General features: G+C 36.8%; 1 protein-coding gene across 1 annotated transcript in view; it reads left to right on the top strand.

Annotated features, from left to right (window-relative positions):
* Positions 1–4041: 4041 nt before the first annotated feature.
* LOC140327097 (phospholipid-transporting ATPase IA) overlaps positions 4042–16644 on the top strand; it is an 88271-nt gene continuing 75668 nt past the window's right edge. Inside the window, exons 1-3 of the mRNA XM_072406267.1 lie at positions 4042–4096; positions 13520–13589; positions 14285–14412. Coding sequence (XP_072262368.1) covers positions 4065–4096; positions 13520–13589; positions 14285–14412 — 230 coding nt within the window. The 5' untranslated portion in view covers positions 4042–4064. The remainder of the gene's footprint in view (positions 4097–13519; positions 13590–14284; positions 14413–16644) is intronic.

The raw sequence follows: 16644 nt of genomic DNA on the forward strand, positions 1-16644 counted from the left end.
TCAATCTTTGGTATTAATAAAAGTGTGATGTAATGAGAACTTATCTGTGGTTTGGTGCAGGGAGCCTCGGTAACAATATTCATTCATTTTCTGCTGCAGCCTGTGATGGTTTGTCATGGGTAGACAGAGATGGCTTTTTGTTTGATTCAGTGCCTCTCTCATAATCAATATGTAATGAAAGCTCCTCTTCTCACTGCCAGGCTTAACAGTCCACGTGTGCCTGTGCGTGTGATAGTTTATTTAGCAGATGACCTTCCTATTGTTGTATAGATTTATCTGCTCTCTTCTTTTGATCTCTAGACTTGAGTGCCGATTGTATAGATTATTCAGAAAGCAATATTAATGTATGATATGCACACTGGAACTCGGTGTAAGATTATTCGGAGAATCATTAATAACTTTATGCAATTATAAAAAAAATAACTACTGTATTTATGATGGTATGATGAGCTGAGATCTATTTGTAAGTTATTTCTTCAGAAGCCTGTAGGTAGTATGATGTCACCCATGAATTATGAATATTGGACTCTAATTTGATGTAGTATAATTCTTTGGAGCCACGTTTGCTGATCACATCACTAACTGGAAATAAATCTTGGGCTCTTAGCAGTCTTAATTATAATAGAGTTGTGCGTCATGCAGGAGTCTTTGTGCATTCTAATGCTAGAGTTCTTTTATAATCTTTTGTTTTAGTAGAACCTTTCTCCCTCTATTAGAACAAATTATCACTTATATTTCCTCTTTGTCTTTAGCAGGGAAGCTTTACATTGGAGATTTGACGCTCAGACTTTAGTTGGTGTGCTTTGTTCACTTGGCGCAGTTACTCCTCAGATTCCTCCTTTTTCATGGGACCTGACACTGTTTTCAAGGTTTCAATCCACCGATGGCTTCTGATAAAGAAACGTTAGGATGAATTAGAACAGCTGCTGGAGAGTTGCTTGTGTTGCTAATATGGGATAAAAAGTTGAAAGGGCTTTTTTTTATAAGTTGTGATTCCCTAGTTGTGTGTTTATTCTCATCACTGTAGAACCATCAGCTCTGCCGGCATGCTTCACAGAAGCCGGTTTACGATTTATTCCTCGTGAGCTGGCCTGAAGAGCTTTAATTTTTAAGGAATAAATTTGTTGGCTTTAAGCAATTGTCATGTTATTCAGAGAAACTGTAAACATACCCAGAAGGGTGCCAAACACACATCAGTGTGACTATGCCTCTTCCTGATATACAAATTTATCAACTTTTCATTTAGAGAACAACTGAACCCTTCTGTTATGTATTATAGCTTACACCTGTTCAAGTGCTCTGGGCTAAAGTAAATAGAGCCAAGTATAGGTGGGCAAGCCTTTTTCTTTTCCTTTTTTTACCTCGCATTATTTTGTAATAATCATGTACATTTTGTAACCTTTGCACATGTATGTGATCAAGTCCCAGCCTATTTCAGTTCTTCTATTTACCTGTTTCTGATCCAGGGGGATCACTAACCCTCTTATCTAATGTCTTCTTGACTAGGCCTGTACGTACTTGCTGCTATCCCATTGGTTCCATTGGAGATCTGGTTCACTTGTAAAGCATTTAAAATGTCTTGTTAAAGTTTTGGTGGAAAATGTTATATTCAGAGCATTCCTGAGTGTGGCCAATTGCAGAGCCTAATGTCTCCAAGTATAGACCTGGATAACCCCACAAGGCATTCTGATCTCACTCAGGAATGTGTCCATCCTCTTCTTGATCTATACCACAGTGGTGCTTTGTTTAGATATTCACATAGTGTGAAGGGTACATCCATGACAGAGGCTTAATACAATCAGCATGGATTCATTTTCATGTACTTATGCAACCGCATATTTACCTGTCATTTGCAATACAGGTGCTTGCCTTACTAGAGTTCTGTATAGGCTTAATCTTTCATAAAATTATATTCCAATTTTAGAATATTCCATTTTTTGTTGTATAGTATTTTACACTTTAGAATACCATTAATTTTTATTTTTGCTGTTTTCCTGCTGGCAGGCAGCCTGTGCAAGGCAGCAGATGAATGTCTGTGATCACTGTCTACACATACCTTTGTGAGGCCATAATAACCCACATCTCTATCTCTAGGGATAGATTAGTCCAAATTAGACCGTAGGCTAGATAGCAGCACCTTTAATTTCTTCGATTGACATTGTCGAAGGTTGCAAAAAGCAACGTTAAGATTCTCCATTACAAATGCATCTTTCCTTGTAAAGGAACATATCGCTTTAACCAATTGTGCTGTCTTACTTGCAGGAAAGTAAAGGTAGCTTGGGATTCTATCCACTGAGCCCGGGGTTAGTGTCTAGGTCAGTGTTTCTCAACCAGGGTTCCTCCAGAGGTTGCTAAGGGCTCCATTAGCAATAAGCAGTTTGTGCCTCTCAGGCCAGTTTGCGTGACACCAATGGTCTTTTTGGCCAACTATAAGCGTGACATTCTTCCCACTGGCCAGCACTGTAAGATGCATTCTTGCTACTGACCACCACACCAATGTACTGCGAGCTGTGGGTATAGGAATTATAGCAGGGTTTCCCTGAAACACCTGAAAGATATTTCAAGGGGTTCCCCCATGTTAAAAAGGTTGCGTAAGGCTGCTCTAAGTTAGCCTGTGGATAACGTGGCTCTTCTCATCGTTCATTTACAACAAAATTATAATTATTGAGCTTGAAGTGGGCATTACTGGATGGCAGATTTAAAATTAAATAAATAAAAGAAAATCCACTGTAATGTTTGGGTTTCTTTTTGATGGTTATAGGCATCTTTATGTTTACAATAGTTAGTATTTACAGAGTGCTTTCAGTGTGCATGTTCATGTGCTTCTCACTAGTAATTTGTTTTTGTTGTGAATAACTTATTTTACTAGTGTTTGTCAAATAGATTTAATTAGAAAGATAAGAAAATAAAAAAAATAACTGCAGTTGTGGCCACTTATTTTTTTAGCCTTCAATCAGTGTTCCAGACATTTAAAGCCAAACTTAAAAAAGACTAATTCCCTAAAACTGTTGAACATGCAAATTATAAGTATTAGGCTACGTACACACTTGCAATGCTTTTCGTCTGATAATTGGGCGTTTGTACAGGGCCCATTGTCCGAACGACCGCCGTGGCGAATCCACAGAGCATGGGTGATGAACAATGGAAGCAAAGGGGGAGAGCACGCAGCAGGGTGCGGCTCCGTCGTTCTCTCTCTCCCCTCTCCATAGAGCAGAATGACAATTATTGCCCGTGTGTACCCAGCTTTACAATTCAAAGGCTGGTATCCACACAGACGTTTCATGCCTTTTAGTTTCTGTCTTACATTTTTTCACCAGCTACTTCCTAAACCCCAATGTGAACACATGGCTTCTGCTGCAATGCAGAAAATCTGCCAAATGTATTCTGACATCTATTGTTCATGTTCATTTACAGTCTTTGTATGTATATATCAACCTGATTGCTAATAGAGTTTGCATTGTTCAATTTTGGCCATTATGTTGTAGTATAGCTGAAAGTGAAGTCCAGATTACTGTATCAAGGTTGATGTGTTTCAAGCATGACATGGGCAATGATGACTTTTCTAGCAGCTGTGTCTGGAAACTAGTCTACCTGATAACCAGAGAATAATTTTTGAATAATCTAAAAATACTTAAAGCAGAAAGATAGCCACAACATTTACCTATCAGCATTCCCTCGCAGGACGCCACCACCTTCCTTTCTTCTTCTGCACAGGGATAATCTTTGGACAACTTGATTGACTCTGCCGGGGTGTCGTTGGGCGTGTGCAGAGACATGCTGGGATTGCCAAACTTGACACTGCACATTTTATTCGGCTTTTTCAAATATTCCCATAAGACACTGCCTGCCCCTTTCTGCAATACCCACATGCCTGACGCTTTATTTTGTAGAATGGGACTTTAGTTGCACTTTAAACATTGAGAGCTGTCCAGTCAGTGAATTTTCAGGCAAAACTGCCTGGATCTTAGATGAACCTTTGTGTAATTTATCTGCTGTTTTGTGAAAACTGCTATGACTGTAAAAGATCTGATTGCAAGTTTTCTTTTCTCCTTCAGTTCTAAGAAATGGTGCCTGGGAGATTGTACACTGGGAAAAGGTATGTTTCTGCTTTCATGTTTCTGAAAATGTTTTACCTATCTGCCTGCCAGAATTTTTTTAGTGTGTGGTACCCCATGAAGTTGTTTCTCAAATGAAGCTACATGAAAAGCAATGCCCATAGTAAAAGAAAAAAAAAAGAATTGGCTGGTTGGCTTTAAACATTGCAAAAAGTCATGTTGTCATATCAGAGTAAATTGTGGTTGCATTAGGTAAATGAGAATGTTTTTTTGTTTTTTTTTTTCATTGAGGACATTAGATTGCTGATACATTGAGGAGTAAAGTAATTTATAATGTGAGAAACAAGAAACAGATTGTTGAACCCCCAGAATTGATATCCCAACAGAGACATAAGTGTTCATCCTATAGAAATGAACTCTAAATATAATATTAACCCTATGCATTAAATGTGTTATATAGCATTTTCACACTGTGTTCATTATTGCTGTAGTTAAATCAACTTTTAATTAATATTAATACATTAAATACTTTAATGTATTTGTGAGGAGCTTGATGAACACTTTTCCTAAAGACAAATGCTATGTGTTTGGATGGAGCTCCCGTTCCTGTTTTAAAGGGCTGGCAGTGCATTACAATTCACATTTCACAAATCAGACCTAAACCTTTTTATACATTGGTTACATTGTCACGATATTACAGAAGGCTCATAGAAAGCAGTGTCCTTCTCCTTTGATTGGCCTCCAGTGGGTTACAATGCAAAATGTCACAAGGAAAAATCCAGTTTATTGCTGGTTACCAGACACAAGTTAGAACTCATTTAATGAGAGCATTATGCTTGCTGCTTCCTATGAACAGCAATAAAAGTTGTTACAGAAGATTGTACATTTAAGTTACATATAGTTACAAATATAGTTTTTACCTACCTCTAAGAACGACTGCCCTTTCATCGTGTTATGGAGAGTAAGGCCTTGGATCCTTGGAAACCATCTTTGGTAAGATGACCTTCTATGTAAGCAAAATGCCTTGTGCTGTCTGGGTCACTTGGCTCTAGTCATAACCACCTACACAAGGCTATCAAGATTAAATTTAAATTATAGTAGGAAAATTCAAAGAGCCTATTTGGTTTTCATGTAAAGTTTGCCAGTATCTGTCATTCTACCCCCTGAATTGCTATGATTTGCCTGTGATGGATTATTCAAGATCAGCATAAGGATCAGAGACTCCAAACTCGGTATTTGTACTAAATGTCTGACATCAACGGCTGTACTATTTTCATGAAATATGCCTTGTGGGGCAAACTGCACAATGTCTATTCTACTGAAAATAATGAAATCCATGTATTTATTCGTTTTTATCACAATGGACTAGATTTTTTTTCTTTACCAATATTTTTATTAGAAGAATAATGGGGATATGGGATACAATACAATCAACAGTCATATCAACAGTGATATTGCAAAAATGTGAACAACAGAAAATAGAAATATACAATGCTTATTGGTACAGGGGTAGCATTGATAAAATATATTAGCAATATATAATGGCATCTTTAAAACACAGAATGGCAGCTGCTTGGGGTGCTATCAGGGGCTATACACATGAAAATCATTCCTAATAGTTGCTTGAAAACCCTTTGCTGGCAATGACAGCCTGTAGTATTGAACTCATGGACATCACCAGATGCTTGGTTTTCTCCTTTTTAATGCTTTTTAAAGTCAGATATCAGATGTGGCTAAAGCTGCGTACACACTTCCAATTTTTATCGTTGGAAACAAACGAACGACCGATTGGCCAAAAATCGCCGACGAATGAGGATAGTCGTTGGAAATGAACGACCGGACCGGTGGATCGGATTGGACGACGATCGTTGACCATCGATCGTGTGTACGGTTGTTCAGTGATCCTCCATTGTAGGGATTTGTGCTCGGGGGCTAGATTTTTTTTTGTGCTTGAAGGTGCAAATGCGTTGTAACCTTGTAGCTTTGTTATAATGTTGGCATAGTTAAATGAAATACCAAGAATAGCTCTATTAATACAAGAAGAAATATTGTTGTTTTTCATTCTATATAAAAAAAGTTTGCAAACATTAGTGTCACAATTTGGAAGCAGACACATTGTCTTTCTAATGTCTTTTGACTACTTTTACCAAAATGGAACAGTTCACTCTTACTTAAACCCCCTCTCTGGACAGCAGAATAAACTTATTCTTGTACCAGGGCCTTCCCACACTGCACACAGGGTATGAATACTCCTTAAGTCTAGTGGTAAACAAATAGGCTGTAATACTTTACCCTCGCTCTAAGAGGTCTCTACAATGTTCTGTAACTCCTCCACTATGCTTCACCTGTCCTCTGGTCAACGAGGGAGCTCCACTGGAAGCAATGGTTTACTTTTTAATATCTTTTAGCTTTAAACTAAGGCCGCACCACCCGGCACTTTTCAGTAACCACCCAGCTGTTTTTGGATGGTTACTGAGGAGTTGGGTCACAATACAGAGGCTGTCACCCACATACAATCTCTTCACACCTGGCTCAAAAAATCGCTGGTCTGAGCACTGACAGCTACTCTTGGGGAATGTTCATTCAGCTGCTTTACTTTGTTGCAAAAAACAAATCACAGTTATGACCCCTATTTTATTTACCAGCTGAACATTCTGTCATACTTCCAATAATTTAATTACTTTGTTGTAGTAATGGCTTATGCATATGCAGAACAAGTTGGAGGAAAAACTATTGAATCGCTCAATGATGAGAAAAAAAAAATATGGAATCAACCTAAAAAAAAACCCACTATTGTTGCACTTTCTGTAGATTTTTTGACCGCTTTAATGGCTTGAGACATAATTACTAATGACAAACAATATTCCTTATTAGACCGATTCTGTCTTTCTTGAACAGCAGTTGACAAATTATCTTTGCATGATAAAGCCCTCTCATTGAGCATTTTTTTTTCTATTTTTTCTATTGTGGCCAAATTTTCTGTAATTTATATTGAGATGAGGACTGTTTGCTGGCCTTGTCATTGAGCAGTCATTTTTTATGTTTTGTTGGAACACCATCAAATAAAAGTTGCAGCATGATCTTCTTGGCCATTGCAGTTTTGTGATTGATTACTATTACTTTTTTTCAATCATCCACAGTCCATGACCGCTTCTCTTTAGCCAACTGTAACCATGTTTATACTGTTTAGGTATTAATGATGATTTACATTAGGCTTTTCCATATGTAACTCCCATTTATTATAAATAATTTCCTACTTTTTGGTTGGAACCATTGATTCCTCGATCTGCTTTTTTGTTTTCCATTTCTTTTGTTGTACATTTTCTATTTTCCATCTTCGAAAACTGTTTTGTTTTTTGCTTCCTATAGTGGTATTGCATTTATAATGTTATTTAAAAAAATTGGGTTGGTTTCTAAAGAGAAAACCTGCAAACTGTATATGCTACTGGTTTCATATTTTAGCCTCATTTCATTGTACAGCTTTAAAGTCTGGTTAATCAGCATTGTTATAGTCAATGGCGGGTCATTTATAGCGGAAAGATATATGTGGAAAATCTTCCAGTGGTCTAAGAAACGCAGAGATGGTATATCTCCTAAATAGGGCACGTTATAAAGTTATTTGTTACATTAACAAGCCGACATGGCTGGGTGAATAGCTTGTTGTTCACCCTCTATAATGGAAGTGCCAGGAGACTCATTGCACAGGGAAACTGATGGTAATGCAGTAATGTTAATGGTAGCACAAATAAATCTTTAATGTGTTCTTTTGAGTTCACTAACTGGAAATAATTGATCTTCATTAGGACAGGGTATTGTAGCCTCTTATTACTTTTCTCTGGTTGGTTTCACTTTTTTCTCGTCTTCAGAAAGAGAACAGCAGTACTTATGAATAAATAACACTGAAAAACTCATTTGCTGTAGAATTAATTAGCACGGTTGGTGTACCACACCCCAACAACACAATACAAGAGTAGTCAAAGTGATAAATATATCTCTGTATGGCTGAGATCTCCTATACAGGCTGTTATTCAATATTTAGGATAAATGATCACTTTTGTTGTGTAAAATTTGTGGGCTTTGATCAGGTTTTTTGGAGTCTTTTTTACAGTGTGCTGATTTATTTGGAGCTTTTTTTGCTGGCCGTGTAACTGGTTTGAATAATATTTAGTTCCAAATAAGAATTTAAAATTGTAAGTAAAGTAAGTCAATTGGTTTTTGTTTTATAAATCCTAGCTGCTTGCCTCAGTCTAGGCTTATACTAAAATTTGGAATGGATGTGGAACAGGACGGGGCTACATGAGAGCCCTTAATCTGACTCCAAGATGAGTAAGCTGTTCTAAGCAGAAAATGGCTGCCTTTCAAGTGAGTCATTAGGCTCTGAGATCAGCACCCTGACTGGCATAAAGTATGGTTTGTTTGGCAAACAGGTCCCTCTTCCTCATCTCTATTTTATTGCTAACGCAGCAGCATCTTTCACATATAAAGTGTTAGATTTGTTATACATCTTTAAAGTCCACATTTGATGTAATGTTGCAATCTTATGGTTGGTTTTACTACTTGCATTTTTATTTTCTATCCATCAAATACATACCAAATTACAGTAGAACCCCGGTTATCCAGAACTCAGATAACCAGAAAATTCAGAAAACTGGCACCTGACAGCTCTACTTTCTTGAGTGCTGCTGCAGCCCTAGCGGATCTGTGGCATGTGTTCTGCATCCAAGATCAAATACCACAGCTCTGCTAAGGGTGCAAGAGCGCAATTAGGAGAGCTGAGCTATGCACTATTGGCTGTGAAAAGGTAAATCCTAATGACGCCTGAGCCGTCATGGCTTTTGTTTATAAGTATAATTTTGTAGGTAGACACAATGAGTTTTGTATTCTGTACAAGTTCAAATGAAACTTTAAATGTTAAATAAGGCTTCCAGGCCTGTTCAGGAAAGCAAGGAAAAATGTAATGATGTCCAGGGTTATAGGATGGTAAATATTTCTGAAGTTCTGTTCAGTGATTTTAGCCATGTAACATATGTTCTGAGCCCCATTCTCAAGAATCATAATTTATTTCCTATTTTTAGAACTAATTAACTTATGAACCATTCACTGTTCATTAGTAAATTGTCAAAGTCAATTTTATATATTTTTTGAAAAGGTTAAGTTTTATTATTTGCATATAATTTGCCCACTCAATCAATTTGATCAGTTCAACAGATGGATGTTTGGGAAAGGTATTGGCGAGAGAACTGAAACCCTTTAGTACCAACCATAGTTCTCCCCAGAGGTTTTTAGCCCCCATGGCATTAACAACTGGGAGCACTAAATTTGCCTTGTTTTGCCACACCCCCTTTTTTACCACCCGGCTGAAAAAAATTTCTGGGGAGAACACTGCCAACCATTGTATAGTAAAATAAATCATCAGACTATGGCACCTAAACTACAAATAAATTCCGTCATTTTTCCAAGATGCAGATTTTCAAAAAGATGCATTGAGGTCCACCCTATATTTGGGGGTATTTTTTTTTTTTTTTTGTATTCCAAGACAGGTTTTCATTGACAGATAGACCTTTAGTGGTTTCTCCTGTTGCTGTCATGTTAAAATATTTGTCCTGTTTTACTTTTACTTTTTCAGTAAATTTCTGTCTTGCAGCCTGGAAAAATGCTTCCGTCTTTGTAAAATGAACAAAGTCCTTTAAAGATAGCAGCACTGTTTTGTGATTGGAACAAGGCAACAGTACTCAGTCACAGCAGTACTTTTCTTCTCCTCTGTAATACATCAATGTTATTCCTTCTACAGCATGGCAGAGCCCAAGAAAATGTGCTTATAATTGAGTTTTTTAACTTGAATAGATTTTGCTTTTTTCTTTCTTATTGAATATAAATCTAGCTTGTGTGCTTCAACAGGCAACTTGACCAAATGTAAACCTTTTCTTGTTTAATATTACGTGGGCCTTAAAGTATACTTTCTCACGTATTCTGATTTATTTCTAGCATCTGAAAAAATCTCAGAAAAAAGTCATAACTTGAATATGGCCAATTGAGTAGTAGGTTCCAGTTACGTTAATTTATTACAAATAGGATGTCTAAACCATAAAGTTGTTAGGATACAAAAGGAGCTGCTAAAAATAATACACAGTCAAGGTAACTTTCAAGAAGAGGTTGCAAGTACACTGGGTATAAAAAAAAGATTTAAAAAAATTAAATGTTGTATGTGGTGAGGCTACCCAAACAGTTATTCAATCCCACATGGCCATTGCTTTACATTCCTTTTGTTCACAATATTTCTATCTGGTCACATAGCTAAACACCTCTGACTAAACCCTGTTTTTGGTTTGGCACGAAGCGCAGAATTTCCACAGGCCAGCAAAACCTAAAGAGCTTTGGATTACACTGGGGAACAATTTTGAACAATTTTTTGTTGGCTTCAATTTTAAACTGATTTACACTAATATTTAGGTATGCTGATTATGAAACTTCAGTTAGTTTTCTTTAATCAGGTCAGGTTTTTTCTATACCGGTTTCTTAAGAGCTGAGTATTAACACTGCATATTTGTAAATAGTGGGCCTGCACCACAATCTTACTGGTGATCTGAGGTTTCTCATAGACTTTTCTGGTGTCCAGAATCTTTAATAGTGACAGGCAGGTACATACCAGTGGGAAGCGGAAATGATTTTAAGGACTATTGGTAGATGGGATATATATATTGGTTATTAGTAGCCACAACTACATCCCTGGTTCACCCATTACTGGTTGCTGGAATTCAGCATCATTGCCCCATAAAATGATATTCTATGTTACCTTGTTTTCCAGGTGTTTATTGCTGCTCTGGTTTACCACTTACTATTAAAAAGTTCACAAGTCACTCTTTGTATATTCCAGTCTTCTCGGATTTATTACTGGTGCATGTATTTTATGCTTTTGCTTCTAACATGCTTTTTACAGACTCTTAACCAGTTCCCAGTTTCTTTCAGGTAAATGTTGGAGATATATTAAAAATAAATGGCACAGAGTATATACCCGCTGACACTATTCTGCTCTCATCAAGGTAGAGATGCCTGCTGTTGGTAACACTATAAAGTCTGGTTTCTCTACCCTGTTCTGACTTCCATTATTGCAAGGAAATAAGGAATAACAAGAGTGTTGCTTCCAGATTTGGCTTTGTCAAACCATTCTTTTTGGAATTCTGGTGCACTGCACATAAAAATTTATATACTGTTTTTCTTTATTTCCATGAAGTTCTAAAATTCAGTCCATCCAATTATGGTTGTTTTCCAAATCTGGTTTATAACTGGGTCTGTATTTTGTATTTAGTATAGTAGTTAAAATGTGTATATAAAATGTGTATATAGAATGGCTTAGGAATTTGCCAGAACAATCGTACAGTAGTTTGGGTAGCTAAGCAATAGTAATTTTGTATTATGCTGGGTATGTTTTCTTATACCTATTGCCTTCTCATTCATTTACTTTCGTGACCCAGTTACAAACATAGGATGGAAACATCAGTCTATCTTTCTCTCTCCCCCCCCCCCCTTAACCTACAAATACCCGTCCATGGTTAATATTTCAATTTCTGTCTCTGTCTTCTTTGTTTACCATTGTTTTCCTTTCCAATCATGTTCGTGTCGGGATACTTAGGTGGCTATAGGGGAGATAGTGAAAGTGACCAATGGGGAATATCTCCCAGCTGACCTCATCAGTCTTTCATCCAGGTCAGAGAAATGCTGGTGCACACTGTGCAAATGGGTCCTGCTACACCTATACCTCTTATTTTCCACAACAATTATATTGGAAATTGGCTACAAACCCTATAATAAGTTCATAGCACTAGGAAACATGCAGCAAGTGTTTTTATATGTTTAAAGAAGAACTTTGGTTTATTTGTAACTACCATATAAGTCATGACTTTTGTGGTTAAAACAAAATATCAACTATAGTTTACAGATTCCTTATAGCTTTAAAGCTACACGCCAGGCAAATTTGATACCCTGCATATTCCATTCAGTCATGTTGCCTTTCTATTTAAACCTTTGACTAGTAAATATTAGTAGTTTCGCTAAACAGGCAAAACTGTTGTTTTGCTTTTGTTCACCCACAAGAGAGCAAATGTGCTACTGCTGTTAGGGCAAGAGGTATAAAGACTATAATTATGGCACAACCAGAAGTAGCTTTTCTGCTTGATAGTTTCTGCAGTACTTTTGGTTTAAAGTTTGTAGGGCGAAGTTCAGTAAGTATGTGGGTGCTAGGCAGGCCAATTGTTGTAGACTGGCAAATTGCTGGGGGCAATATTTGGGCTGTGACTAGATTTTGTTTAGCTGAAAATGAATAATCTTCCTGGGAAATCTAAACACTAGTAAAATCATTCTAAAAGTTGGCCACATGTCTTTTCAGGAAGCTAGCTGGGAAAGTGTAAATCAGGAAAATTCTGTTCCTGTCAAAAACTTTGCCAGCACAGATAGTGGCCTTCACTGATTCTTAATCTAAAGCCAGGACAGGGCTAATTTACAAATCAGTCTCTCTAAAACAATAAAATGTTCAAACATTAAAAAAATCAAATTTTTGCTACAGATATTTTTTTTTTATCTTTGTAAACACCAGTTCTTCTTTAAAGAGTACAGACCATATATATTTATCCTTTGCTAAATGTAGAATACAAAGAAGTCCAACGTCTATTCAGATGTACAGTAGATTACCCTGTCTAAAAACCTTGGTGATAGTTTATTTATAAATTATGTAGAGGATCCCTTGCACACAATGCCCAAACTATATTTTGTTCCACCGCATGTTGCCAGGTTTTAGTTGATGGCATGTCACACTTGCATGACTCTGTACTTGTCCAGGATCTAGTGCTTTGCTTCCACTAATCCTCTCTGCTTCTTCTTTTCTGTTTTTGTGAACCTCTTTAGTTTTATTTGTTGTATGAAATTGAGACTAATTATTAATATGCTGCACATTTTGTTTGGTTATAATAAATTATAAATATTCATAAGTGATGGGGGAAATTTTTTGGCATGAGGAGCTTTTAGAGTGCATGGCGCACTGTTAATTTGAATGCACTGTACTGTAACCCCTCAATGCATGGTGCTCCAGTGTGAGACGTTAATCAGAACCTGGCCTATATTATTATATTATTATTATATTATTACATTAACCCCCATATTCCTATATATTGAGAATTAAAGAATACACAGCTGGCCTGTTATAATTCTAAAGTCACTCTAGATTTTATCTGAGTTGCTTGGAATGGTATGTATATCTACAAAACCAAATCCAAAATTACCAGGTCTGCACTGCTTGGGGTTTACAATATTTTTTTTTTTTTGCCCAGCAAGTTGCAAGTATGACCTATTGTTTTAACATGCTGTCTGTTTAAAAAGTTTTGTTTTAATTCTGCTATAGTTTGTACGTTTTGCATTTATTTTCCTGCCATGTGCTAATCTGTGCTTATCTGTGCTTGCTCCTTCCACCATAGTGAACCTCAAGCCATGTGCTATATAGAAACCTCAAATCTAGATGGAGAGACTAACCTCAAGATCCGTCAGGTGAGTATGTTTTGGCCACATATATTTTTTAAAAATAAATGCAAAAAAAATAAAAATTGATTCTGCCCAATCAGATATTTCCCTATGGGGATTTTTATGACATTGATACATATATGGAATTTGTAAAGGATGTGTGTTTATGGGGTGAGGTCACAATTTCTGTAAAGGGTTGTAAACTGGCAAAGTTGATCTACCATTGGGAAGGGGGATTTAGGGGCGACATACTTGGAAAATAAGAAAGGTACTTTTTCTGGAATTGTAATCCTTTCTTTGTATAAAAGAAAATGCCACTAGAAAAATCCTTAACCAATTGGTTTTAGTTGTCGGGACCCCTGTGTAAAACTTGTGACTGTGACTATTCCTTAAATTTTATTTATGTAGGTCCACATACCACAAAATTATAATCAACCTAAATGAGCATCCACAAAATGAACTGTAGGGTATGTGTATCTGTCAAGGAAATAGGGTTGACATAAACACAGTCCTGTGAAGGAGCTGCTCTGCCCTTTTGGGGAAAAAAGAGAAATTTAAAATTTGCATTTAGTCATTTCTGAGCTCCAGTCTGCTTGCTTCTACAGGCCTTACTGGTGATATCTGTGACAGGTTTCTCAATTAGAAAACCTTTTATGTGGGCATCTATACAGGAATTGTTCCTTTGAATAAAATACTTGACTTATTTCATGTTCTGTCTTCAGGGTCTGTCGCTGACTGCTGAGATGAAGGACATTGACACGCTGATGAGCTTGTCTGGCAAAATTGAATGTGAAAGCCCAAACAGACATCTTTATGATTTCAATGGAAACATCAGGCTGGATGGACATGGGTATGTAATTGAACTTTCGGACGATTTGGCATTAAATCCTAGATCTATGTGTGTATATAAAATAATGAATTGATCATCCAGTTTAGCAGTGTTGGATTTGCAAAGGCAAATATGCTAAAACCTAGATCCCCATCTGTTTTCCATGGTCACATTGCAACACACCTCAACTGTACACACTTCTCTGGAGTAATACAACCCAATACAACCAGCTGATTACTGTTCTGTCAACTCTTCAATAATAATAATCAACTGAAAAATAAGAAAACTTCCCTTTTCTCCAGTTTTCATAAAACAAAATATTGAGTTTATGACAGGTACACTTTTTCATATTATTTATGCTTTACCTCTGTCAAGGCCATATCAGTGATGTGTGATAGGGCAGCTTACATGCTCATCACCTCCATGGTATCAGATTTTGCTCACTCAGACAGTGTTATGATTGAGTATTGAATTTCACGCCTGTGATAAAACAAATGAAGTTCTTTGTCTTGTAAAGGTCAGCATGCCCAGAATTTGATGAGAAAATATTACAATTCACCAAATCCTCATTCAACCAAATATTAGGAGCACTGGAGGTCATTTTAATGCAGAATATTCCATTCAGTATTCATAGAATATGAGCTTTATTGTCTGGAGCATTGTGGGGGTAATATTAATAAGAATTTGTCTAAATAAAAATAAGTGACAAATATTTTTCAATTTGTCTCCAAACAATGTTTTTTGCATAATATCTCAGCTATGTTTGAACAAGGCCTGGTTAATTTAAATCAGATTATCCATGTGTGCTCATATATTAGTAAACCTTGTTCCTGGTATTGTTGAATTGTTAACAATTATACATGGAACATCCATGTATCATTACTATGTCATTTTCTTTTTACTTATGCAAGTTCTGTTTCCTTCTCTGTGTTGCTGTATAGTAGGTTTGCTCCCATTTAATGAAATCGGCTAACCCATTGAAAACAATGAACTCGTGGCTGTTTTCTTATGGTAACAATTAGTAAGGCATAACTAAACCTCTGGTACTCGTCTAACCCAGTTCTATCGCTAGGTGCTGCCATCCTTATCCTTTTCTTCATCTATTTTTGTGATCTTAGGCAATTATGATTAGCCTAGCCGGGATGATGTAACTCCCATGCAGGCGTGTAGTAGTTCTTCACTCCCAGCATGCTCATGGTTTCTCTGGCAGTCATATGCAGCTCAGCAAACTGTGACAACTGGGCAGCAATCAAGGCAGGTAAGAATGTTTACTGGGAAAGGGAAATCGCCAGTCCCTTTCTACAATAACCAATTTGCTGATCAACTGTTTTTCAAAGTGGAAATTTAGTTCTGCTTTAAGTAAAAGGCAGAGGATTAGCAAATTAAGTTTGTTCATTCTGCGTGTCTAACTTGGAAGTAATAAACAGATGAAATTTGAAAGAATGGTTTCATAATAAAAATCATCTTTTGGATAGTAATTAGTCTGATTTAGGTTGACATAAAGAAGTTTCTTATCACTTTGACGTGCAGGTGAAAAGTAAGCCATTTATAGGCACATTAGTAGGAAATCAAGTTAATGGATCACTTTGGAAAAGTCCACTTGACCCAGCCAGCTGTTTTATTCATATTAATGGGAGAAGCCTAATGGCATAAACCTGTGAAGTTCCCTTTACTTCAGGGAGTCATAGAAGGAGTAGTCAGCTCTGTTTGTACAATTCATAGAAGGAGTAGTCAGCTCTGTTTGTACAATTCATAGAAGGAGTAGTCAGCTCTGTTTGTACAATTCATAGAAGGAGTAGTCAGCTCTGTTTGTACAATTCATAGAAGGAGTAGTCAGCTCTGTTTGTACAATTCATAGAAGGAGTAGTCAGCTCTGTTTGTACAATTCATAGAAGGAGTAGTCAGCTCTGTTTGTACAATTCATAGAAGGAGTAGTCAGCTCTGTTTGTACAATTCACTTATATTTTGATAATTTTATATCTGAGGTTAGTTTATGCTTTCATAGCTGTTGTGGGTTTTTTTCCCCCTCCTCAAAAGGGCCGATGCAGCAATCCTCTTGTCTCCCATGAGTACAGGTACAAATGTAGATCATCATACACCTTTTACTTGGATGCGTTTACATTGGTAAAAAAGCCACTGTGGGAGGGGAGAACACCTGATAAGAGCCTGCAATGTAATTCAGAACAAGTACACAGATAAGGACTTGTGACTTTTCTGATAAGTGTACATGCTAATCAAAAACTAAAAAAGATT

The sequence above is a fragment of the Pyxicephalus adspersus genome, chromosome 3 (assembly GCF_032062135.1).
Source record: "Pyxicephalus adspersus chromosome 3, UCB_Pads_2.0, whole genome shotgun sequence".
Classification (NCBI taxonomy): Eukaryota; Metazoa; Chordata; class Amphibia; order Anura; family Pyxicephalidae; genus Pyxicephalus; species Pyxicephalus adspersus.